The sequence below is a fragment of the Chenopodium quinoa genome, unplaced genomic scaffold (genome assembly GCF_001683475.1).
Source record: "Chenopodium quinoa cultivar QQ74 unplaced genomic scaffold, ASM168347v1, whole genome shotgun sequence".
NCBI lineage: Eukaryota > Viridiplantae > Streptophyta > Magnoliopsida > Caryophyllales > Amaranthaceae > Chenopodium > Chenopodium quinoa.
Window position 1 is genome coordinate 7,145,723 of NW_018745684.1, and position 25,921 is coordinate 7,171,643.

The following is a 25,921-nucleotide window of genomic DNA, read 5'->3' on the forward strand; positions in this document are numbered from 1 at the left end:
AGTGCAACAAAATGCACAACTGTAGGAAGCAATAATGAATTTTTACTATTTCAGGGTTAATTAAGTGCAATATTTTAACCACCTACATATTTTGTTTACTACACTTCTTTACACCGAAACAATTAGATCTTTAACATTACAGCGTTTTCATGATAAATGAAAAAAGAAACTCCTGTAGCTAAATAAAGAATAAAGAATCAAATGAATAGGTGAAGATATGAATCCTACAACCGATACAAGAGGATTGAAGCTCTTCCAAGTGAAGGTACCGCGACTGGTTCCATGTATTTACAGTCAGATGTTAGGTCATTCTAAGTAAGAATTGCAAACACATTTCCAATTTCACCCCAGTGGAAAAAAGAAGGCTTCCGGAAAATCTAGTTCTTTAATTACGAGGGACTTTTTTTAGGACTCCCCTTGACATCAACCACGATCAACCATGTCAGGGTTGTTATCACGACGTTGACTCTCTGTGCGGTAGTGGTAACTGTTATTTCCCCTCCTAGACGAACTGTTTGTTCTTGAGTCAAATCGTAATGTCCTTGCTGAGTAGCAGTGGCGTACACGGATCCTGTGTGTTCTAAACTCCATTAAGCTACTGCATCGAACTTTAACTGTCAAAACCGCCTCCTTATCTCTGGTGTCTTCAGACCACCAGTTTTGAGGAACACCTTCAACTAAATCTCCCAATGTATGGAACTCTGTATGTCGCACTGTGACATCCATGCTTTGCTCCGGGTAAATCAAGCCACATGCAGGTGTGACCTGCAAAAATTATTAACCCATTTTTATGCACATAGATTTATAATTTGAACGAAGATAATCTTTCTATAAAACTGTAAGCAACTATTTTATGTCAATCCTAACCGTGATGCCTAATGAATTCCCTGCCCAATAACAATACCTACTTAAAAAAAAAATGGCGGTGTTCTGTGATAGTTGTTTATTAGCCATCACATTAACTATGTGAAACATTACCTCAAGCCAAGAAGGAAAGCCAAAGGAAGCTCTGGGACGAAGTTCAGTGGGTTCCCCAGTGACATTGATAGTGCATTGACCCTCGCATTGGATATCAAACACTACCTTTTCGTCTTTGCTCTTGTTAGTGATCTGGAGGATAGAACTTTCCTGGTTTTGAAGAGTTATGCTGCCTGCGCTAACTATTGTTTCAGGTATCTCAGAATATTCTTTTAGCAGAGTCTTAACTTCGTCACTAGTATTCATAACCTCACCAAACTCGTTCCTTCTAACTGATCTATCTACTCTTGCTAGACGAACACTGAATTTACATCGGACAGGTTTGTGATCACTGTCATTAACATCCATGCAGGCTTCATACCTGTTATAGGAAGAGTGAGTGTGAGTTTGTCGGGGGGAAGCGCAGTAATTATTAGAAATTTTGCTTTCGGTTTCACATAACTCAATTCATGTCTAAAATGATACTCATATTTTTGCATCACTGTTTTTTTTTTTTTCTTCTAACTCTCCATTGCTTTTCCTTAACTAATTAAAGCTGATATTTACAGACTTTTGCTTATACTGTACTTTATTTTTGAATTTGAAGAGATCAGGGCCTTTGTAGAGTATAGTTCCAAATAAACATACATTTGAATTGAGGCAAGTATTGGGCAGTTCAAATTGCACTCTGAAACTGGTCCATTACGACAATCACGGTATATTACTCTGTCACACCAAGCAGGAATACGCTTCTTCTCACCAGAATCATAGCCTGAAATCAGAAATTTGATTGTGAAATGAGATGAAAGAGTGGAACTTAAGAACAACATCATCAACCGGAACAAAGTTTACCTCCTAACCCAGGTACATTCCTTTCAAATTTGTAAGTTGGAGGAAATTTAATCATGGCCTCGCGCATTCCTTGGAAAACTTTGCCAGCTTTCATTTCAGCTCGAAGCTGATCCTTTTCTCTTAGCCAGTCGAAACTTCTTTGGGAAACAAAATCTCTTGCTTCATCGTATGAAATTCCAAAGAGCCTATAATTAAAATCACCGAGAAACACTACCATGTCTGCTTCAGATAAATCAGTCCTCGCCTCTTCAGAATTCCCATTAGCACCCTGCAAGCACAGGCACTTAGAGCTTAATCAAAGATGCACCAGGCTAAAGAAGCTGAAAACTTCTACTATATGGAATCAATTCGAACAAATAGTAGTATACACATTATCACATACATTAGCAGTTCGAAGCACTTGAGATGCAGAAGAAGCTCCAGCTGCAAGAGAGAGGAGCAATGGGAAGCCAGAACGATAAAGAAGCCAAAATAAATATATGCATAAGGCAAGAAGGCAATACAAAAGCAGACATCGCATACCAGCAGCAACGTTAAGCAAGTGAGATTGCCGAGAAAAGACCATTGATCGAAAGATATGATCGAAATCAGCATTACGACGATTCACTGCCTCCAAATGCGCAGCTAAGTGACAGTTCACGAAACATATTATTCTATCATGGATTCTCAACCTTAATCCAACTCCTCCCTGCAAGTAAGGTTTAAAATCAATGTATAAGATTAGAGGCTTGCCAATTTTCCATATTATTAATAAATTCAATTATAATCCCTTTGGTTGTTCTAAAATAAATTAATATGGCCTAAATTAACTAAAACAGATAGATGAAAATACCAAGGTACATGGAAATACAATCATTTCTCATCCTTAATTCAGATTCACTTACAAATAGATACCAAACCTTAATATGAACTTTAAATTCAAGGTATTTGCTTGCATAAACTTCATATTTAAGGCTATTGCATAAAGAGGTTCATGAGCAATAGTGGTCTATACCTTGTTACCAATTGTTCGGCCAAAGCCACAAGCAACTGCTGCAACATCAAGGTCTCCAGCATGCATCCTCAAATTCTTTCTTACCCTGAAATATAGAATAAAGATCATCATACATACACGGAAGATGAGATGCCAATCAAAGTTACATAGTTGGTTAAGTATTGGGTCTTAGTCTAGGATCAAATCATGTCTACATGATTGCCCTTTGTGCCTCTTTATATACCAAAAAGAAGAACAGCCACCGTTAATCTATCATGGCAGCAATGAGTGATGTTCAATCAAAGAACGGGTAGAAGAGGTTAGAGAGAATGTATGCTGCTGATACTAGGAGGTTAAGATCAGGATTAAACAGTCATGCATAGTTACCAGATAGCTATGAGCAAACCAGCGAGCTGTCGTGAACCTACACGTTCAAAAGCGATTCCTTCATCTAAGATCTTACCAATAGCTTCTTGCCATTGCTGCCCAATGGCACTCCCTTCTAGTCCTACCTGTATGTACAAGAGAAGTTAAGAAAACATCCAAAGATGCTTTTGACTTTCGTACTTTAAACATTGAAATTGTTCATTCTAACTACCATCATGTAACAGTAGAGCATACTGATAAGCATAATATTAGACTGTATAGACTTTATATCTAGTTGGTTTCCGTATACGAAGTATATATACAGTACTATGATATGTTTATGTTTTGTAAGTAGTTTAGTAGTTGCATAATTTCTTATGCTATAAGTATCTTCTACTCATACTCGGAAATAAAACAATCATACTTACCTCACCATGATTGAGGTTTTGAAAAACCTGATTATTCTTCAAGTAAGAAAAAATTCAATAGAAATGTCAGAAAATATAAAAAAAAAAGGGGGATTCTCACAGTTTCTTTTGCTGCAGACATGGCAAGGAAGCCAGCTCCCATTTCCACTTCTTGCAACCCGACCACAACGATTCCTACATCTGATACTACAGAACCTAGCCATGTTCTGAGTGCTTCAGGGTTGGCTTTCCCTTGACCAACATTCCATGATCCAACTAACATCTTTATACTTTCTCCTCTAGTATATGTCAACTCTTTTGAAGACAATGCAGAACGTATTATATTGTCGATTGGCCCAGGCGACATAAGGTGCCATCCACGTATACCACCATGAATAGCCATGCTGAAAACGTAACCTCCACCTATTGCCATCTTTATAACCGGACTGCTATGAGCAACCCACCCTGCTAAAAGATTTCCTTCAAGGTCCAACAACTGAACCACACCACTAGCATATCCTACCCATATCTTTGGACCATGGGTGCAAAAGCATAAAACAGCAGAAGGATGATGATTAAAATCTTGGACACGGTTTCCATTTGAATCCCATTGCAAAATTAAGCCATGTGAACCTCCACTCCAAATCGTTCCATCAGTAGTTAACACTAGTGCCTCAGTCTTCTTGTTATCTTCATTAAATGCCCCTGTACCTCTTGTAGCTACTCTGCGTACAGCATCTGCTGCACCCATTAAAGCATTACGCGATCTCTGCAAAAACCCCTGGGGCTTTTCTTTCTTTGACTGAGAAACAAACTTTACTTTCATCTCATCCTCTACCTGTGGTTGATCCTGTGGCACTGGCATCTCAGCTCGATTTTCAACTTGGCCATCAATATTAAACACTTTAATAAGTTCCTTGGTGCGAGCATCCCTACATAAGAAACCGATTATTAGGTTTATATCTTGTATACTGCCACAGTTTTCACTATCATGTTTCAATTTTCTTTGTTCATCAAATTATGTTTCTAAATGTGAGTTCACTTTCACAAAAACTTTGTAACAAGACAACTCATCTCATATCAAAGAGGAAAAAAAGACAAGGTTCTTGTGATTCAAATCTTTGTATAAACCAACTGAAAAGAATATATACATCACCTATGCATACAGAATATATGGTATCATAAAGAAGATCTGCAAGCTAGAAATTAGAAGAAGGCGAGGGCATACCATAATGAGAATGATAGAGAAGTGGCACACCACACTCTTCCTCTAGCATGATCAGACAGCATAGCCTTAATATCTGATGAAGAGATGTTGCATACACCATTCACAGTAACTTGGCTCCTCAAGTCCACATTCGCCCTCTCAACTAGCAAGGCAGCCATGTGCTTTTCCTCTGCTGATAGAGACAGCGATTTCTCTATCGAGTCCCATGGCCAAACTTTGATCACACCACCTTCTCCACCAGACCATAGGTCGCCTGCAGAACCAGAAAAGTCAAAGATTATACAAGTGTTGTTCCATTTTTATTATTACATCAATTCTAAATTCAACAAACTAGTGTTGTCCCATTTTTATTATTCCTTCAATCAAAAGATTGAAGACAATAAATTAACTTGCAACCAAAAATGTTGACAACCCCAATAAAGATTATCTCCATCCACTATAAGTTTGTTTTAACAATTCCTTCAAATAGAACAAATGACATTCAAGCAATCTTTATCATCAATCACATCCTATAACTGAAAATATGAAAGTATTGCTCCACTAAACTCATTCTTTCAACCACTTCATTTTAATTTTCAATCCTACAAGATAGTTCAATATTTCATCATCAAGTCTTTAAATATTGCCAAAATAAAAATGGAGGTGATCATAACAACATAATTTGCCTAAGAAATTCACCCATCAAACATAAAATTAAGAACTTGATTCAAAAAAAAAAAAAAAAAAAAAAACCTGATCATTTAAATCAAATTTAACTACCCATTTTCATCCTTACCGAACCCAAAACAGAACAATGTATTACCATAATCAACCATTTTCCGATAATAAAATTAAAAAAAATCCAGCTCATAATCACCCAACAAAAAAAAAAAAAAAAAAAGTGATCCAATTGTTTAATTTAATTACCATAGCAAGACATGATCATGGCAAGAACAGGCCCCTTATGAGCTTGCCAAGCAAGACCTTCACGAAAAGGTGGCAACGACGAATCATCAGAACCATTCTCAATCGGATCCATCTTCCAGGACCGAATTTTACCATCCTTATGTCCAGTCCAAACCAGCCTATTCCCATGATCAACCACCATACACATTGTAGGCGAAGTCACAGCCGACTCATAAAACGGCGACGTATCCTCATCCCCTCTTTTACTTTTCCCGCCAAAACCAGCACCGGCCTCGTAAGCATCCCGGAAATACCAGAATCTCACCCCATTCTCCTGCCCGGCCCACAGCTGACTTTCCGTACATCCTATGGTACGCAAGAATCTCCCCACCTGAGTCTCCCTCAATGGGTGAGGCCGGAGCTCCAATGCCGGGGGCCGTGTTGGGTGCACAGCAGACCTCGTCGGAGCCTTAAAAATCCCGGTCCCACCACTCGCGGTGAACTCCGGCATTGCGGAGGGCTGATCATCTTCATCAGTGCTGTTTGAACAGGAGGATAACACGGTCGTAGACGGAAGCGAGAAGGAGTGATCATACCGCGGGTTCGAACCAGGACACGAGATGGAAGCGTAAGGGAAGAAATCACCGTCGTCGTCGGAGTCATTGTAGAACGGCCCACCAAGGTGGCGTTGGTGGTGGTGGTGGTTTGACATTGCATTGGAGATTCGAGCTTCATCGAGGGAATGGTTTCGGAGCTGGTTCGCCCGCTTCGAGGAGGTGTCGTTGGCGGCGGCAGTTGCGGTGGTGCCGTGGCGGTGTTGGGAGCTGAGAGAATGGGCTTTCCGGTTGGCGGGACCGCCATTGTTTGGGAGAGATAATAACACGTCGCGGTCTTCGTCGTCCATTAATGGCGGGAAGTTGTTGACTTTTGCTAGCTGGTTGATGGTTGATTAACTTGATCACAGAAAAAATTTAAAAAGAATTAAGTATTAGAAGTAAAAATAAAAATAAAAATAACAACAATAATAATAATAATAATAATAATTAATAAAAGGATGAATTTGTGGAAATGGAAGAAGGTGGGAGAATTAGGAAGAGAGAGGGTGGAAATGAGGAAGAATGGTTAGAGAGAGAGGAGAGGAAGAGGAAGGTTTGAAAGGAGTGGAATAGCGGGAAAAAAGGGGGTGTAAATGGACTACATTGTTTTTAGTTATTGTTCGTTGTATGTCATGTAAGATTAGAGAGAGAGACACAATTTTTTTATGAGATAAGAATGTTTTTACTTTTTTAATTTTATTATTATCCCTTTAATTAACTTCAATAATTTTTGTTGATTTTGGAAATGTCCCTAGTCACCTTAAATCGTGCTGATTATAACAGTATAACAAACGCATTTTACGATGCTGAAAATGTGAACCGAGTGTAGGCTTGTGAGTAGCTTGAACAAAACATTAGATAGCTTTAATAGAATTCAATTAATAAATATTTTTAAAACATGACGAACAACAAGTTGAATTGACCTGAAGCAAAATACTCCCTAATTGCATCATATCTTAGTTATACGTACGAAATAAATTTTTATAAGATTTGGGATGGCTATTTGTGGGCATAAATCTAATTATTGCATATTAGCTTTTGCATTTCTATTTTCTAATGTCACAAATTTTTAGTACTTTGTATTTGAAGTTGCAACTATAACTTAAAGCCTCTAAAATTACATCTTAATTAGTGGAGTAAACATAGCATTATTGAGAATAATTTTTCATTGTTCTCAAATACTAAAGTAAAGACAACAGAATTTCTGTAATACTCAACTAATTATGAATATGATGAAATCCATATAAAACTAATCTCCTAAAATGGTGTGTTTTAGTTACAAAAACAGGATCCTACAAAATTAAAACAGCCAAGTCAATGAAGGTTTTTATAGTGAAGAAAGTTGGCATGTTCTGAACATACCAACCAGACTATCATAATAAAATTGAAGTATATAAAAAAAAAAAAATGTTTGACTTGTGTAAAAATGTAGGAAGTGTTGGATTTGTGGGCGGCCATAAACTTGTTGTTGATCTTCTTAATGCCAACTTACATAATCTCTGATGGGTCCACGACTTGTGTATAACTTTGAATATGAGCAACCAATTTCGTATGTTTGTAGTTTACCAATTGGATTCAATTGACACCACTTTTCGACCCCTGCCGTCCTAATGTCTCATTATGTCCCTTATTTTCAATCTACGAGAATTTCTTGTTAGTCCAAGTTTGATTTGGATAGAGTTCTATCGAAAAATTAGTTAAGTAAAACCATTATTATACTAAGGAGTATTATTTTTCTATGATTGGATTTATTGTTAGTGCATCACCACTCAGAATATGATAAAATCAATGCATCTATTATAAACAAAAGGGTATATATGTAAATTGTAAAACCATGTCATTACATTGATAAAGGGTTGGTGGTTTGCTGATAATGTGAATAGAGCTGTCAAAAGTTGACCCTACTCAAAATACCGACCCGAACCCGATTATTAATCGACCCGTTTAAACCCGGAAAAATGATGACCCGAACCTGATATGACCCGACCTGAAACCAACCTTAGACCCGAGTTAACCCGAGTATTTGAGACCCGAACCCAAACATGAACCGACCTGGAGATGACCCGACCCAAATATAACCCGTTTAAACCCATCAAAACCCGAATTTAACCCGACCTGAATTCAACCACCTATTCCTAACCCGACCTGAATTTAACCCGACCTATTACTAACCCGACCCGAATTTAACCCGACCTATTACTAACCAGACCAGAAATTCAACCCGATCTATCACTAACCCAACCCGAAATCAACACGACATGTTATTGACCCGAAATTAACTAGCAATCTAGGATTACGTCATATCTCTCTCTTCCCCCCCCCCCCCCCTAATTCTATGAGTTATTTTCCTATTTAAGCTTATTCAAATATTTTCAATAAAATTCTCTATTATCAAATGTATTACAATTTATATGTCTCAAAAAAACCTATAAAATTTATGAATACCATTTCTTTTTGGATGCATGTATATTCTTTACTTAAATTTAGTAATTACGATTTACGAATACTACTACTTTTTAGGTGCAAGTTCATTCTATATTTCAATTAAGCAATTATGGTTTACGGATAATACTACTTTGTAGGTGCATGTGCATTAATGTAGTCAATTACGGTTTACAAATACTATTTGACCTTAGCTTGTTTGTTTTATCTTATATTTTATAAAAAAAAAATTCAAATATTTCGGATAATGATTGAATTGAACGTGATAATGATTGAATGTGAGCATGAGTATATGACAATGACCCGTTGATAATCTGAACCAAATAATTTACCTGTACCCGATCATGACTTGACTTGTCTGGACTCGAGAAAGTGGTGACCCGAACTAGAGCCGTTAAAAGGCTTTTATTGGTCTTTTATTTTTCTAATTTTATTATTCATTTGCCTATTTAATCTTATTTAAATGTTTTGAACAATGCCATTTAAATGTTTTAAAAAAAATGACATTAAAAAAAACGTGAACTCGGATGATTTTTAAAAAATAAACAAGTTTAGATAATTTCAAATAAAATAAGTTTAGAAAAGAAAATTATTGTATTTTAACTTATTTAAACTAAACCTATTTTATCCGAATTTATATGAACTAATTGTATTTTATCTAAACATGTCATCTCGAATATGAACTTATCTGAAATTGTTATCTCTAAAATGAGTGGAATCAATGTGAATAGATTAGAATAGGGTTTGAATTTATCTTCTAAAAATCTAAACTAAACCTATCTTATTGGAATTAATATGAACTTATTATGTAGATCTTATCTAAACTTATTAAAACTTATTACCTCGAATATAAACTTATCTGAAATTATTTCTCTTACAATAAATCAAGTGATTGATAATGAAACGTGAATGTCATTACATGAACCGTTAACAAACCGACCCAAAAAATGTACCCGAACCTGATATGACCCGATCTGAAAACAACTCGATACCCAGATTAACCCAATATCTGAGACTCGAACCCGAACATGACCTGACTTGGAAATGATCCGACCTGATTATAACCTGCAATTTTTTTACTTGAACCAAACCCGACTTGAACCCGAACATGACCCGACTTGTAAATGACCCGACCTGATTGTAACCCTTAAATAATTGACTTGAACCGAACCCGACTTGAACCCGAGAATGACCCGACTTGGATATAACCCGACCTGATTATAACCCGCAAATTATTGACCTGAACCGAACCCGACCTGATTATAACCCGCAAATTATTGACTTGAACCGAAGCCGACTCGAACCCGAGAATGACCTTAACCCGTTTTAACCCGTGAAAACCCGAATTAAACCCGACCTATTATTCACCCGACCCGAATGTAACCCGACCTGTTATTAACCCGATCCAAACCCGATAAGATATATGACCCGACTTTACCCAACTCAAGCATGACCCAACCCGAACCCGACCCGTATAGGTTACGACATTAACCCGAAATGACCTGACCCGAGTTGACCCGACCGACACTCACCCGACCCAAACCCGACCTGTTGACCCGAATTGACAGCTCTAAATGTGATAACTAATGTGGACAATATTAAAGTATTGAGGGGTGAAACTTAAAAACATAAAATCGAATTTCATATATATTATTTGCCTTTGCTTCTCTCTACATTAGAAAATAAAATGTGACAACTAATTACATAGAGGGGTGTTTAAGAGAAACTTGAATGTAATAATCTCTGTATGGAGTCTACCGTTTCGTAGGAAATAATATTCCTTACATTCAATTCAGCTACACTCATTGTACTGGGTTTAGTGGTCGTTGGACTACAATCATTGTAATTGAGATGTTGCAGTGATCACATCAAAGTGAAACTTCTGAACCTACACTATTGAATTATGGATATAAGGACGTATGATTATTTGATTAATCGAGGAATATCGGTGGAGTACATGAGGGAGGTGTATAATATTGAGCAATTATAATGATGCACAATTGCACACCTATGTCCCTCATGCAGCTAGGAACACCGGTAGAGTCAGAGAGATCTAAATGTAGCATGTATCGCAGCGTCAGTCAGATTCGTCCTTAATGTTCATTTTTAGGGTGTATCTTAGAATTTATATTCCTTAAGAAGGTTCATCTTGAAACTATGTGAACAAGATGACCATAATTAGTTAAAATGCAACTGGTGCTGCTGGTATTGACCTAATAGGTTCACAGCACAACGGTATCAGCACGCCGTATGGGCCAAGGAGTGATGGTACGTTAGACACAGTAGTTAAGTTGCTAGGTACTAAAGGGGGATAAAAGAAGGAAGGACAATGTCTGATTGGACAGTACTAATACTATAACTCTTGAAACAACATAAATTTAGGACCACCAAAGACAGAATTGGCTTCTACAATTGTACTACATAGTACACAAAGAGCACAAGTTGCAAGAATAATTATGGCTCGTTTGGTACACTTATTAAGTAAAGAGATTGATAGGGGAAAATCCAAGTTGGTCTCTAAAATAAATCTGTAAATATATCTCATTTCACAATATATTGTTTTTCTTTTATTGTTTAAATAATAAAAGTAAAATAATAAAGTGGCACAGAAATTAATGCATAAAGTTGTAAGAGGAAATAAAATGAAATGTTAATTTCAGAGCTGGGCTCTCTCGAGATAGTGTGGGGAGAATTTATGCAGTAGTAGCTACAAAACCCCAGTGTGACAATGTTGAAAGGGAAATGAAAGAGGGTGGGACTTGGGAATGGGGGCAAACACTTCCGAATCCTACATACTTGTACAAAGTATTTATCTATTTTTGGCCGTTTTCCTTTGTTCAAAGAAACCCTCTGCATCACTTGTTCAATGATAGAGAAAAAATGGTGACTTTTATTAATATACCTGAGGTATACAGTATTACAGTTTTTAACTGACCTTTAAAGCGTTCTGAAACACAAGGTTGTACTAAATATTCCTATTTTTCTTCTGAAACATAAATGACCCATTGTTAAATTTCAATTGTGTAAATATATGGCCAATATTCTCCAGATAATGCGGTGGATTAGCTTCTCTATGTATGGAGTGCTTTCAGGCTTGAAATTTGGTTAGACATGTACATGAAAGCAATTCCTCAGACCTTTATAAACATCCAAAAAAAAAAATTCCCTAGGAAGGATAGAGCAGCAGGGTCACCTTTGTATACATTGCAAAGTCTTCGAGCATTTTCAAAGCAACGATGTTGTCTTTGTCCTTCGCCACCTCCCAAGCTTCTCTCTTCCCTACAAGAAAACAAAAGCATTTAGCTTAGTCTTAGAAGATCTAGCAGATCAATACCCCCACATATGGGAAAAGAAAAAAAAAATGACCATATAGATTACAGACCTTTGGTCTTTAAACTTGTCGATCTATAACTGCTGTTGTAACATGCAAACACTATAGATATAACAAAGATACTGATTATTTCTTAAGATTGGTCTAGAAAAGTTATTTTAGACCATCAACTCAATACAATTTTTGGGAATTATGGTCAAAGTTTGTGAGCTTTGACCAACAGTCATAGGTGTGGCCTATTACTTGCTAACTATGACAGAGGTACCACCAAATACTTGTATAATTGCATTCAATAAGACAGAACAGAGTGAAGTTCAGAGCAACTTCAACATGCATATGAACATCCATACATTAAATTATTGAACCTAAAGTGAAGCAAACATTTCATCAAAAGTTAGCACATTAACCCTGGAAATGCCAACTTTAGCTAGTACCTTACGACGGTCCACTGCTAGCTCATTTTCGACAATAGATATGGCTTGGAATCCTAGGGGATGCAAAACCTCTTCATAGCTGCATGGAAGAAATAGATCAGCTAATCCACATAGCTCAAGATGACATCTAATAACAAGATCAATAAGTCAGCAAGGTACAAGAGAAATAATTCAAAACCAAAAGTTGAATGAGTGAAAGGGAAAGGAATTACTCGGCGACAGATGTTTTATACGGAGGTCCACCTTCATGGTCATCAATCTGCCAAAATTTAAACAAGTTATGAAGTCATTTTCCAGAAACTGGCCCTTGTAAGATAAGCATTAGAAAGAGCTAGCAACAGCAAAAATATCTGGTCTTCTTCAATAATATAATTCATTTCACTCAAAGGATCTAATGTGGACAACTTCATTGCAGTTTCTAGGGTAAAGATGATGGATGTGATTTCCTTAGTTTTATCCATTTGAATTTTTTTACATACAAAGTATGTTATATAATCAAATTAATAACTGATGCATTTGTCAAGTAATTAATACTAGACGAACATAACCAGAATTTGTGAAACAAAGCATAATAGATGTTAAGAACAACCGGAAACATTAAGGTTATAAGCTCTCCATCTGGTTTTAAGAGATCTCCCATACGAGTTGCCCAAGCTGGCCGCATATTTGGAACAATAGCACAAAAGAACCTGCGATTTCAGACAAGATTGTTAATATAAATTATGTAGGAGTTGAACAAAAGGTATTAATAAATCACTCACGTGTAATCAAACATGAGGTCAAACAACTCAGTAGGCTCCCAATTGAAAAAATCTGCTTGCAAAAAGGATACATAGTTTGCATTTGGAGTTGATGAAGCCAGCTGATTAGACAAGATGTCAGAGTCAGAGGACATAGGTAGAAGCAATTCAAAATACCCAAATTACAGGACGAGCCAAAGCTGAGCACCAGAAATAAAGAGTTTGGTGTTGGTATAAACAATTATCTTTGCATAGATTTTAGTGTCGTTTAATAACATTTTCTTTTGTTTTTTTTAGTCAAGATTAGAGAAAATTGAAATTAATTTAAAACTTAAGCCACAAGAAACAGGGAAGGTATATCACCTCTCTTGCTTTTTCTACAGCAACCTCTGATAAGTCCAATCCAATAACGTAGCGCTCAGGAGATGCAAGTGTTACCACATCATAACCCTATAATAGAGGAACATTCATATAATGCATTTGACAAAAGGAAGTCAGGAACTTATGAAATGAGATTTTAAGCAGCAGCCAGCAAATCAATCACTCGTGAAGTCTTCCATGAAGAGTGATATAGTGATTAGTGACCTAGATTACTCCCACATAGACCTGCACAAATGGACAGCCCCCCACTAAAAGCCCTAACCCAACCCTTAATTAAATAGGGCTGACCCTGTCCAATTCATAAATGGGACAGGCTTTTAAAGGGTCATCAAATTATGGAATTTTAAAGGGTTGGATCAAGTTTTAAATGGGCTGAAAAAGGGTTACAATTATGAGGCCTTTTTATCCTCTATTCTAACCCTTTCTCTCATTCTAATTTTCTGATTCTTTTTTCTGATATTTTCTCTTATCCACATAATAGAGCAAACCATAAGCAGGTTTCCTAGTGCACAGCTCACTTGTCAAGTAAGTGATAATGAGACCAAAAGGATCTTTGTAGGATGTGCTTAGTTATATTGCTAAAAGGGAAAGGCCAAATGCTTGTGATAGGAATCACAAGAGAATCCTAATTAACAAGACATAATAAGATGGAAGTGGTTTAAAAGACGTGAGCAAGGAATAGCTAGCCGGATGTCACATTAATATGAGAACAGAAGTCATAATTCCAAGTGCCAGATAATGGACAATGTACTGCTTGTATACGACAATTCAAACCAAAAATTGAGGGAAAATATCTAACTCAAGGAGACATGTAGTAATGAAAGTTGCAACGAGAAAATCATGAATGTGATCAAAGTTAAATACCATAATAGTATTAATAAAACTTACACTACCACATCCAGGGACAAGAGCTCTTCCCTTAGGAAGAGAATCTGTTTGAAGAAGGTGTTGAAGAACTGGTGTTGGTTTCCCCAAATCCCATGGTGTTACTCTTTCCTCCCAACATCTTTCCCACCCATCTGATAATAATTTAGATAAAACTCAATGATCTATAGTCTATCCAAATGGTAAAATGATCAATATAATGTGAAATGCAGAAGAGATACAATAAGAATCACAAAGCCACTTTCTTAAACCATGCTAAACAGAGAGGGAAAAACCATTGCAAAACTGGGGTGACTGGGGAGAAGAGGGGGGATGGTAATATCTATTGGCAGTTGGCACACAATCAATTAGAGCAAGAGACGGTGTCATACCATGACCCAAGGGGGCCGGCTAAGACATGCTGAACCCAACAAAAGGTCCCAAAACTTACAATTGTCCTATTTTGTAATCCCGATTATGATCACTATTGTCATACACTAAGACACCTTTTGTCCATTTTAATACTCCATTATACTAGAGGGAAAAATGGTTACATCATCTCATATCCTTAGGACTAAGAAATTATCATAATTATAATCTCACCTAAAACCCCTCATAAATAGTTCTGTCTTCTCCATCCACTCTTCATTCATAATCTACACCACAAGTGAAGCTGTTCGAGAAATCCAATCATAAACTAGTCTAACTTTTCTTTTCTTTAATGGGCTAACATTGTCATCACTAAGCTAAAACATGGTAATCAAGGTACTAGATCAGACAAAATTTCAATACGGCATCCGAAATAAGACACAATACCGCCGCAGAGGCCACCGTTAACCCAAGAGCAACATGCTATCAAACAATGAAAGCTTACACATCAATTCAATTCAATTGAGCATGTGTAATTCCAAGTAAGCTTCCATTTCAACATTAATCAAAATCAAATTGACCAGCTTAGCTCATATCTCATATGCTATAGACTTCATTCACAATTTCACACTATAACCTAACAATTTCTTAAATTAAATCAATAAATTCACCAATGAATACATTTTAATTCCAAGTTTGAATTCCAACTATTTAGGATAACCAATTAAATTCATTAGTTTTCAGAAAAATTAAAATAAATTTTCTCTTAATCCAAACAATAATGGCAGGTAATTAAACTAATAAATTGAACATAAAAATAAATAAATTTGTTGATGAATTTAGAAATGAGGTTACCAGTGGGATTGGAGTGAAGGAATTCTTGCAATTTGTCAACGGAGGGGCTGAACTGAACAGTTTCGCCGGAATTTTTACGCGCCGCCATGAGTGGTGGTGGTGTGCGGTGCATAAACCGAGGAAGAGAGCAAATTCTGGTCACCCACGACGGCGCAGGTTTAGCGATAAGAGGTAATGAGAAGGCCGACAGTTGTGTACACATTGAGTCAAATTTGAAAAATTAAATTATTTTATTATTTTTTATTTATGCAAAACGAGGAGCTTGGCCTTGGTCAACTCCCTCAACAGAAATAAATTAGAAACAAAACTACCGTATAGAGGAATAAAATGTGGCATAAACACACAACATCATTATGTAATAGTGTAATAAGCACACTTGGTTTATGATGGGTAAATGTTTTCAATAGTGGAAAATTTTATCTTTTATGGTGGAAAATATTTTTCCTTATAAAAAAAGAGAAGCCGTATTTTCCTTCTCTCCTCCTTACCTCATTTTTAAATTTCTCTCCTATATCCTCACATTTTCACTTCTATTTTTACTTTCTCTATAACTTTTCTTGATGGAACCAAACAAAGGAAAACTAATTTGCAATTGTGGTTTTCCTTAATAGTATGTTTTCCATGAAAATTAATTTTTTTATTGAAAGTGTTTTACATCAAACCAAACGAAACCTTAAGTATCTTTACATACGGTGGGATAGGCTTGAAGACACATGGGGCGTAACCGCATAATAAACAACCAAGCTCACTTGTAAAGATTCAAAACCATGGATAGATTAGGCCATGAGCTAAAAATTTTTAGATCATATACCAATGATATACGCACCATGAGCTAAAAAAGTTGGTAATAGTAATGATGGAGTTTAGAGCCTCTGATTTCCACATACATGGTCGTATAAAAGATGGAGGTGAGAGTGAGCCGTTGCTTAAAACTTCCTTCCCGATTTCAGGTGATCTTGAGATCGATTCTCAAAGAGAAAGGGTGTGATGAGTGTATGTAGGGATGTCAATAAGGCAAAGCGGGGTGGATGTTGACCTTCCCATCCCCACCTAATATTTTCATCCCTATCTCGCGGCGGGTCCAAAATTCATCTCCATCTCTGCCTCGGCGGGTATAATTTCAAAACCAGCCCCCTCCATTTGGATATCCACCTCCACCAAATCCCCACCCAAAACTCGTCTAATTCCCGCCTTCCAAATACACAATCCTACCTAATTAATATATATTAAAATAAAAAAAAATTATTGTTGATACTACACATTTTTCCGTTTATAATATATTAATATAAGTGTATTACAAAGTATTATGTTTACTATTTTATTTTACATAATTTTCTTATAAAATAGTATAAAAGTGTATAGTTTTGTTTTTAAAAATATATAGATGTGGGTATGGGGTGGGTACGAAGTGGGGCGGGAATGGGGCAGGTACAACCTTAAATCCACTCCCGCTCCATCACCCATGGCCGCCCCACCATCTGCCAAACTGAGACCCATCCCTGTCCCGCCCCACTGGAGCAGGTCTCCTACTTGCCCCCTCTTCCCCAAACTGACATCCCTATGTGAATGAGATCAATAATGTTTATGATTGAAATAGGGTAAAGTAACTATTTCTTTGGAAATAAAAAGGCAATACCATATACTTAATATGATGCTTAAAGATATACCCTCTCTATTTTTTTGAACGCCACACTTTAACCAGACATATTTGCAATATACAATTTTAACCATTTGTAATTTTTTTTTTTTGTTGTTAATAAATATAAATTATATAAATTGTTAATGTTACTAATCTAACATATATGTATCGCCCAATTTTAATGATCAGTAGTCGAGCACACAAAATATAAGTAGTATGTATTTCTTGCTATATCACAAACAAAAACCATGCATATACAATCATGTAGGATATTATATTACCCCTATGATATATATAGTTATTGCACACTAGTTCAAATTACATTATCAACACATCATGACAATCAATTCGGATTGATCTTACTTTGTGTAATATAAGAAAGAGCATACAACATTTTATTATCAATAACTTCAGAAAGACGTACAGCAACATTAAAATACTTTAAAATACAAACAAAGCATATATAGGCTACATGGCCAGGTCATTTAATATGCTGATTCAGCTTCTGATCTCATCAAGCAGCACAATAGGAAAAGGTTCTTAGTTTGATGTCCTCTTCCACCTACCAAGTTTTTCATAACCCTGAAACATATAATCATCATATAACAATATAGTCAATCTTCAAGTTTCCATAGTCAATACATTAAGGAATTTTTATATGACTTTTGTCATTGCAAGCCAGTCACTTAGGAGTAGAGGGGAGGGTAAGGGAATCCCTATCCCCAAGCACCCTCACTTGGTAATTCGAACCTCAAACCTCTTGGATTTAAGGTAAGAAGCTTATTACCAAGTGAGCCAACACTTCATTGGTTCTTTACATATGGTAGAGTGTACTAATACACACCCACCCGTGTGTATGATGAAAGGTGTCCCTCTATAGAAGGAATACAATAACTAAGGATGTATGATTTGCTATAGAAGTTGTAAAGGTACCTTGCGAAATTCAATTGCATGCTCGTTTTCTGTTATGGAAATAGCCTTAAACCCAAAAGGAGCAAGCACTTCTTCATAGCTGCATGCAACGTCATCATAAATTTTAATTTCTATACACAAAGACATTACAAAATATAATACTAGTAATAGGAACAATAAAAGATGAAATAATTATTTTTATAATCATTGTAAAAACTCCAAATAAGTATTAACAACAACAACAATAATAATAATAATAATAATAATAATAATAATAATAATAATAATAATAATATATTGTAATAGAAAAATTACTCTGAAACAGATACTTTATAAGGTGGTCCACAAACATGATCACTAATCTGCCAAAAAAAATTGAAATAAAAGTCAGTGTTTAATTACCAAAATTAAATGCTCTATAATTGACTATAAATCATAATGATATAATAATTAAAAAAATAAAAGAGAGAAGATTAATCATTTTTTTAGAGTGTAAAAAAAGTTAAAAATTGTACCGGAAACATGAGGATTAGAAGTTCTCCATCTGGTTTGAGTAGCTCAGCCATGCGACTAGCCCACGCTGGCCTCGTCTTTGGGTCAATGGCACAAAAGAATCTGCACATATATATAGATCCGATGGAGGCTACTAGTCATTGTTATTCTAGCTATTTTTTCGGAATGCCTAAAATTTTGATCAGATAATTTGTATGCAACTACTTACGTGTAGTAAAAAATGAGCTCGAAGGGCTCATTTGGTTGCCAAGTGAAGAAATCGTCGACGATGAAAGTCGTAGAGTTGGCATTTGCTGATGAAGCCGCAAGCTAATTGATGTTACAACAAGGAAGCAAATTAGACTTAACGTACATGTTATGTATTCAAACTAGCTACCCTTTCTAATAATTGAAATACATACATATATTGGATCAAATTCTAAAAAAGTTTGTTAAATAATTTACAGAATTGAAGATAGCCTTTTTAACTCGGCCAATTTTAATATAAAACAATATATTAAAATTTTGTTGAGTATAATTTGGGGAATAAATAAGGTACGAATAACCTAACATATGTAAAACAGAAAATAAGTATAGTCTATAAAGAAGTAAAAAACTTAAAAGAGCCAACAATATAATTAATTAATAAATTTAATTGCATAAATATTAAACGTAGTACCTTTTTTGCTTTGGTAATGGCAGCTTCAGATAAATCAAGTCCAACAACATTGCGCTGAGAGCTGGCCATTGCTATGACATCATAACCCTGTTGGTTTCATGCATGATCCATGACAACATGCACGTAGAAATATCGTTACTTTTTACTACAAATTTTAGAGATTAACTATAATTTAAACTCGGCTGTACATACTAAATTAGAATCGGTCTCAAAGTTAACTTCACGTACGTACTATATTAAGCTCAAAGTGTTCATCAACTTTAGTCGTATGTCACTTGATTCATTGTCATATACAATTTTGTTAATTGTACTACATTTATTTCGATGTCGGAATTAGTAAAGCTCAACGGTGATATTATAAAGAACTCACCCTGCCACACCCGGGTATTAGGATCCTGCCCTTAGGAAGGGCATCAGTCTGAACAAGGTGCTGGATTACAGGAGTTACATGCCCCAAATCCCATGGAGTGCGGTCTTCCTCCCAACATTTTTGCCACCCACCTGAATTAAGTATTAAGCCAAATAAATAGGAAAAATTCATGGGAATAATCCCACCTTTCACCCGTTCGTTTTTAATAATCCCACCTTTCAATTATTTTTCAATAATCCCACCTTTAGGTAACTTTTATTTTTGTTGGACCCATCTAACTTGAAACCGGCTAAGAAGGTAAGCAATTGTGACGTGTACTTGGGTAGTCTGATTTCCCCCCTAAAACATGCCATGTCATCTCTCTCTCCTTCCAACTACCCACGTTAATGTCTGTAGAATTCCTCCCTCCCTCATTACTCACTTGAACAGAGGCTCTGTAAAAAATCTCATCCGCCATAATTGAAGCTTCAACAACTTGAGTACGGTGCCATTAATTGTGAAGCTTCCATCGTTGGTAAAAATTGAATAGCGAAGAACCCCATTTTAGGTAAGTTTTTTCGAACCCTGATTTCCGCCTGAAAATTTGCTAAATTTCGAAGTAAATGTCGAACCTTAACCCGAAATTGATGATTTTTCTATATGATTGCAATGTATTTGATACTTATTGTTGCGAATTGTTGTTTATTTGTGTTATGTTGTGATTTTTTTGTCGGTTTATGTGATTTGATTTCGAAACCTAAATGCTAGGTTTTTGTTGTGCTATGTTGTTGGTTTTTGTTGAATGTTAATTGTGTTATAGTTGCTGTGAACTTAGGTATGGGTTGTAGTAAAATAACCTTGAAAATGTGGCATGGAGGGGTGTTTTAGTAGCGTGGTAATGGATTGTTGTGTTATATGAATGGGCAAAACAGAACCTTTAATGTAGACCCTGATGAACTATGCTCTTTTTATCTTGTGGAGTTGGTTATGAAGTGTGCTAGATATGATGGTAGAATTCAGGGGTTTTTATACTTAGTTCCTGGACTGAGTATGGAGGATGGGTTGAGGAGGGTCACAGATGATGACAGTATGAGGGAAATGATAAGGGTAGCAGAGAAGCATAGGGGGGTGGAGGTTTATGCTATGCACTGTGAAAATGACCCAATTCTCTTTCCCAAAGAACTACAACCTGCCTCCTCAAAACAGAAGACCCAACCCAAATCCGTGAGAGCCAAAAAACTTCCACTAAAGAGGGGACCACCTTCCCAAAAAGCCCTTGTTGAAACTTCCCATAAAGCCCTTGACAGCTCACTAAAGCCAACAGAAAATGCTCCCACTGAACTTATTACCATTCCACCAACCATTTCCCCATCTAACAAAAGTACATGTAGAATAAAATATGTTATAAACCCTAATAGAACACCTGAAATAGTTCACCAAGCTCCAGAAAATGACCCTGTAAACACTTTTGAGTGGGAAGATGCAAGGCCTGAAAGCCCTATCCCCATTAATGATTTGATACCAGAATATAGCAGTGATAGTGACACAGTTGACCCTAGTTATAACCCACTGGTTGACAAAGGCAAAGGAGTTAGTAGCAAGCCTTTCTTTGGAGAAGTGGGTACAGATGACAGTGGGGAAGACTCAGATGACAGTGGGGAAGATGGTGGTGATGTTTTAGTTGAAGATGATTATGCTTCTGAGGAGGTAGAGGATGATTATGAGAAGGAGAGTGAAGAGATCTTGAATGAGGAGCTTCAATATCAGTCTGACAGTGGGGATGAAGAGTACAACATAGCTAGGCAAAGGGTAAGGGATACAACTGCCCAGCTTGTTGATATTGCAAGAAAAATACAAATTGAAGCAGCTCAGGGAATTAAACTACAGGAGGAGGCTGTAAACAGGACAGATGTTGGGGAAGATTTAGGTGGTGAACCTTCTGGCCCCCAGAGTGATTATGAAGAGAGTGATGATGAAATACATACCCCACCTGATAGTGGTGAGGAAGATTTGATTCTTGGAAGGAGAAAAAGACTAGGTTTGTTGGTGTCTAAACAAACAGATTTTTCAAGTTTTGAGTGGAAAGTTGGGCAGAAATTTTCAAACAGAGATGATTTCAAGGATGCTGTAGCTAAGTATGCTGTGTTGCAGGGCAGAGATGTGAGTATTGTTGTGAGTAACAAACAAAGATCACAGAGGTTAGGTGTGAAATGCAGAGGAAGCTGTCCATTCTATGTGTATGCTTCCTGGGATAGTAGGAGGGCTACAATAGTTGTGAAGACAGTGAAAGGACTTCACAGTTGTCAGAGAAATATGAAGAGGAACAGGCAACTCAAATCAAGTTTTGTTGCAAAGCAATATTTAGATGTGTTCAAAACTAGGCCACATTGGCCAGCAAAAGACATTATTGAGTGTATAAGGAAGGCATACAGGATGTTGGTGACTAGATACTTTGCCTATAGAGTCAAGTACAATGCCCATAGACTGTTACATGGGTCAATGCATGACCACTACAACAAGCTAGGTGGGTATTTGAAGGCAATAGAGGAATGCAGTCCTGGAACAGAATTGGAGCTTGTCACTGACATTGAAAAGCAGGCTTTCCCACCAATGTTCCAGAGGTTGTTCATCTGTTTTGAAGCTTTGAGAAATGGGTGGATTCAAGGTTGTAGGAAGGTGTTGGAAGTAGATGCCTGTTTTCTCAAGACCTTTTTGGGGGGTCAACTGTTGGCTGCTGTTGGCAGGGACAGTAATGACTAGATGTTCCCAGTGTGCTGGGTTGTTGTTGAAGGTGAAAACAACTCCAGCTGGGAGTGGTTCTTCATGATAGGTTGTATTCCACCAATTCAAGGTGAAAGGCACTGTCCAGTAGTGTCCATGCCTATTGATCCTCCACCAATCAAAATTGGTCCAGGGAGGCCAAGAAAAAATCGAATTAAAGATCCAAATGAGAACCCCAACAAATCTGGTTCTTTGACAAGAACAGGGATTGAAATGACTTGTTCTGTCTGCCAACTGAAAGGGCATAACAAAAGGAAGTGCCTTAACAAGGACAATGTGCAGCCAGCTGATCCTGCTCCAAAGAGGGGAAGAGGGAGGCCTCGCAAGGATGCTGAACCTACAGCTGCATCTGTGCAATCCACTCAGGCTGATACAACCCACCACTCCCTAACTTCTCAACCTACCATACTTGGTAGAGGGGGAAGAACAATTTTTATGGGTAGGGGATCAAGGGGTAGAAGGGGTAGAGGAGGTGTTGCTGCCAATGCTGGGACAGGAAGAGGAAGGGGTTCACATGTTGCTGGCTCTAGCAGAGGTGCTTCAAGTGGGAACAGGGGAGTAGGAAGGGCCAGGGGTGGAATTAGGGGCAAAGGAAGGAACCAGGTCCCAGCAGGTGTAGGTGTCTTCATTGCATCAGATGGATCTGCAATCACTAATGTGAGTGCCTTTATGTTGGCACTATTAGTGTGTCTCATTTTGCTTGCAACTAATGTCTTACTAATGCTAATATGCTACTGTATCTGTTTGCAGACCCAAGGCAATGACAGGAGAAGAAGATCATCAAGAACAGCTATGGACTGGTTCCAGTGCAGTCAAGAGAGTCAACGTTCGACCTTGCATCAACCAACTCAGTAGTCATCTAAGTAGTGGCATGAACAATAACTCATTTTGGTGTAATTAAGTAATTAAGTGTTGGTACTTTATTTATGTAATCTTTTGACAACAGTTTTTATTGTTTTTGGGCATATTACAATGTAATGCAATGAACCATGGCAGTGTTCATTTTGTGTAATGCAGTGAACCATGGTAGTGTTCATTTTGTGTTTGTTGGCCAGACCATTTGCAAGCTATTTTGTTCAACATAACAACTTCACCAACTTAATTTGTTCAACATAACAACTTCACCAACATAATTCAAGTTGAAAGCAAATCAATGTAATAATAACTTCCATTAATTCACTGTTACAGTAACATGCCTTGCTACTATAAAGGTTTTTTCAAAGCCATATTACATGTCACAAATGCAAAATATAAAATCATGTCCAAACCTAAACAAGCTTAATGAGTCTAACCTACTATCATCTCCACTCAATATCACTGTCATGCCTTCAAATACACTAACAGAAAAGCAAAGAAAATCCATGACACAAACAGAGCAATGGAAAAGTTTTTTCATTCCTTGCCGCCTTCATTTGTTCAATTCTAGTGTGGCAAAGCTCCATTTTTGTATCATTCAACTCATCCTCTTTAATATCCAAATTCTTCTCAATTTTTTTTCAACTGCTCCTTTATGAAATCAATTTCAATCTCCTTTTCAGCAACTTGTGTATCTTTTTCAAAAACCTGGAATCGTAGATCTTCAAGGTCCATATTGTTAGCATTAACCCACTGAAAGAACCCACAATCACCCTCCTGTAAAAAAAAAATCCCAAAATCAAATTAATTTGAAAGCCCTAATTTGGTTTTTCCAATTGAATAATCTTACAAGTTCAATTCCAAAAACAAAAAATTTGTTACTTCCAACCACACTTACAGGCCAGTTAGGGCATCCGTAGAACTTCTTACCCACATTATCGCCATTCCTCACCCTCCGAATTACGGCTTCAACACCGCATTTGCACTTCAATTTTGGCAAACCCCAACCAAACGACCTTGACGAAGATGATTCACTTGAACCAACGTGCCTACGACTACCCATTGCAACCAAATTTCACTGAGAAGAGATGAATTTGATAGGGGAATTTGCGACCAACAATGGTGTTTTAAGGAAGAGAGGAAACAGAGAAAGAAGAAGAAGAGAAATCAACTAAGGGACGTGACACTTTTAAACAAACAAATAAAAAAATTAAAAAATAAGTAACCGTTAAATTCCACGTAGGCCTAAAACCGGCTAAAACAGGTGAGGTAACCTGTAAGGACCAATAAAAATAAAAGTTACCTAAAGGTGGGATTATTGAAAAATAATTGAAAGGTGGGATTATTAAAAACGAACGGGTGAAAGGTGGGATTATTCCCATGAATTTTTCCAAATAAATACGCTAATCAATATTGCAATTATTGGGATATAACTTGTACAATGCTTTATATTTCATAAAATCTGGATTGATAGATGGTTTAGATTGTTCATTCCACTCATGCATGACGAATATATATGTGATTCGTGTTTTCATCCTTGAAAAAATAATTGCTACTCCTAGTCTTAGCCATGTTCATTAAACATCATCGAATACTATAGTGTAATATAAGATCAAGCTATAGTACGAGTATTAATTAGCTAGCTTACTAGTAATAATAATATATACGATTTGAATAAAGGATGTATGTAACTAATGTAATCCACCACAATAAGGCAGCTCATCTTATATTCTAGCTTTAGATTGTGTTATTGTGTATATGCATTTTTTTCGACATACTCAAGATAAACACGCCTATACAGGAAGAAAAACATCAATGAACTAGGAAAAGATGACTTATAAACATATACTTGTACTTCATATAAATTTTGATTTGTGACATACGTGAAATATATGGAGTGATCGAAGGGGTAACACATACCGGTGGTTTGAGAATGAAGGAATTGTCTCATTGACTCCCAGTGTTGATTCATATGATCAACAACATTCACATCTCCATTATTCTTGTTAGCACTCTCCATCTTATGATTTTTTTATTTTATTTTTTATATTTGTTATTTTTTGTGATTGTATTTGTGAAAGACTTAGACATAAATGAGTGCTATTTATAGCTAAGTTATCGTTCTAATGGAGGTTAATATTTTATTACATACACCTGCCTTAGTGTATAGTTTATTATACAGTATATAATATTGTGTTACTTTTTTTTTTTTTTTTTTTGAAACAATAATATTGTGTTACTCTTGAGTCTTAAGTTTAATTTTCGAAGACCAATCAACAAGTCTTGTTGTTCGAATTTAGCATTGCATAAATTTTGACATTGAGGTGGTGGAGTAGCTTAGGCATTGCTTCCCACCTCAGATTCCTAAGATCTTGGAAGATCGAATTAAACCTCAAGGAAATTATTTTTTCTTATCTTCTCCTTCACACGTAAATTTTTTGTTCTTCCGATAGAGACCTAAATCTTCATCTCCTTAAATTTCTTGATTTTCATCACTCAAAATTTTATTTTAGAGTATATAATTCCGCTATTTA

The 25,921-nt window shown here is 36.5% G+C and overlaps 3 protein-coding genes across 9 annotated transcripts; all 3 read right to left on the reverse strand.

Moving 5' to 3' along the window:
• Positions 1–22: 22 nt before the first annotated feature.
• Positions 23–6,593, reverse strand: LOC110717586 (type I inositol polyphosphate 5-phosphatase 13-like). Of its 2 annotated transcripts, XM_021896325.1 has the most exons (11): positions 5,690–6,593; positions 4,784–5,036; positions 3,677–4,487; positions 3,170–3,294; positions 2,804–2,888; positions 2,332–2,497; positions 2,192–2,232; positions 1,810–2,077; positions 1,606–1,729; positions 979–1,339; positions 23–765 (listed from the first exon to the last, which is right to left on the reverse strand). In XM_021896325.1, the coding sequence occupies exons 1-11, from the start codon at positions 6,570–6,572 to the stop codon at positions 424–426; spliced, it is 3,459 nt and encodes a 1,152-aa protein (XP_021752017.1). In that variant the 5' UTR covers positions 6,573–6,593; the 3' UTR covers positions 23–423. The 2 variants fall into 2 exon arrangements, with proteins under 2 accessions (XP_021752017.1, XP_021752016.1); XM_021896324.1 differs by having other exon boundaries at positions 2,192–2,497.
• LOC110717588 (probable thiol methyltransferase 2) lies at positions 6,543–15,977 on the reverse strand. Of its 4 annotated transcripts, none has more exons than XM_021896332.1 (9): positions 15,681–15,977; positions 14,481–14,611; positions 13,575–13,661; positions 13,233–13,333; positions 13,061–13,160; positions 12,684–12,730; positions 12,472–12,598; positions 11,900–11,985; positions 6,543–6,621 (listed from the first exon to the last, which is right to left on the reverse strand). In XM_021896332.1, the coding sequence occupies exons 1-8, from the start codon at positions 15,880–15,882 to the stop codon at positions 11,932–11,934; spliced, it is 849 nt and encodes a 282-aa protein (XP_021752024.1). In that variant the 5' UTR covers positions 15,883–15,977; the 3' UTR covers positions 6,543–6,621; positions 11,900–11,931. The 4 variants fall into 4 exon arrangements, with proteins under 4 accessions (XP_021752024.1, XP_021752023.1, XP_021752022.1 ...); XM_021896331.1 differs by lacking the exon at positions 6,543–6,621 and adding an exon at positions 11,395–11,799; XM_021896330.1 differs by lacking the exon at positions 6,543–6,621 and having other exon boundaries at positions 11,400–11,985; positions 15,681–15,976.
• Positions 15,978–17,732: 1,755 nt separating this feature from the next.
• On the reverse strand, positions 17,733–25,604 carry LOC110718107 (thiocyanate methyltransferase 1-like). 3 transcript variants are annotated; one of them, XM_021896906.1, is made up of 8 exons: positions 25,308–25,604; positions 19,773–19,903; positions 19,403–19,489; positions 18,953–19,053; positions 18,747–18,846; positions 18,547–18,593; positions 18,253–18,331; positions 17,733–17,901 (listed from the first exon to the last, which is right to left on the reverse strand). In XM_021896906.1, exons 1-8 carry the CDS (start codon positions 25,405–25,407, stop codon positions 17,860–17,862), a joined length of 687 nt encoding a protein of 228 aa, XP_021752598.1. In that variant the 5' UTR covers positions 25,408–25,604; the 3' UTR covers positions 17,733–17,859. The 3 variants fall into 3 exon arrangements, 1 of the variants encoding a protein (XP_021752598.1); XR_002510834.1 differs by lacking the exons at positions 17,733–17,901; positions 18,253–18,331; positions 18,547–18,593; ... (2 more) ...; positions 19,403–19,489; positions 19,773–19,903 and adding exons at positions 23,672–24,164; positions 24,286–24,442 and having other exon boundaries at positions 25,308–25,397; XR_002510835.1 differs by lacking the exons at positions 17,733–17,901; positions 18,253–18,331; positions 18,547–18,593; ... (2 more) ...; positions 19,403–19,489; positions 19,773–19,903 and adding an exon at positions 23,672–24,164 and having other exon boundaries at positions 25,308–25,394.
• Positions 25,605–25,921: the final 317 nt, after the last annotated feature.

What these genes read in the sequence shown, in the direction of transcription:
- LOC110718107 (XM_021896906.1), bottom strand. Translation starts at nt 25,407, where the DNA reads ATGGAGAGTGCTAACAAGAATAATGGAGATGTGAATGTTGTTGATCAT. An exon ending in TAATACCCGGGTGTGGCAGG is followed by an intron (nt 19,490 to 19,772) that starts GTGAGTTCTTTA and finishes TGAAACCAACAG; the next exon opens with GGTTATGATGTCATAGCAAT. An exon ending in TATAAAGTATCTGTTTCAGA is followed by an intron (nt 18,332 to 18,546) that starts GTAATTTTTCTA and finishes CGTTGCATGCAG; the next exon opens with CTATGAAGAAGTGCTTGCTC.
- LOC110717586 (XM_021896324.1), bottom strand. Translation starts at nt 6,572, where the DNA reads ATGGACGACGAAGACCGCGACGTGTTATTATCTCTCCCAAACAATGGC. An exon ending in TCTCTATCATTCTCATTATG is followed by an intron (nt 4,488 to 4,783) that starts GTATGCCCTCGC and finishes TTTCTTATGTAG; the next exon opens with GGATGCTCGCACCAAGGAAC. An exon ending in TGTCTGCAGCAAAAGAAACT is followed by an intron (nt 3,295 to 3,676) that starts GTGAGAATCCCC and finishes TTGTACATACAG; the next exon opens with GTAGGACTAGAAGGGAGTGC.
- LOC110717588 (XM_021896332.1), bottom strand. Translation starts at nt 15,882, where the DNA reads ATGTGTACACAACTGTCGGCCTTCTCATTACCTCTTATCGCTAAACCT. An exon ending in TATAAAACATCTGTCGCCGA is followed by an intron (nt 12,599 to 12,683) that starts GTAATTCCTTTC and finishes TCTTGTTATTAG; the next exon opens with ATGTCATCTTGAGCTATGTG. An exon ending in TAGCAGTGGACCGTCGTAAG is followed by an intron (nt 11,986 to 12,471) that starts GTACTAGCTAAA and finishes GTTTTCTTGTAG; the next exon opens with GGAAGAGAGAAGCTTGGGAG.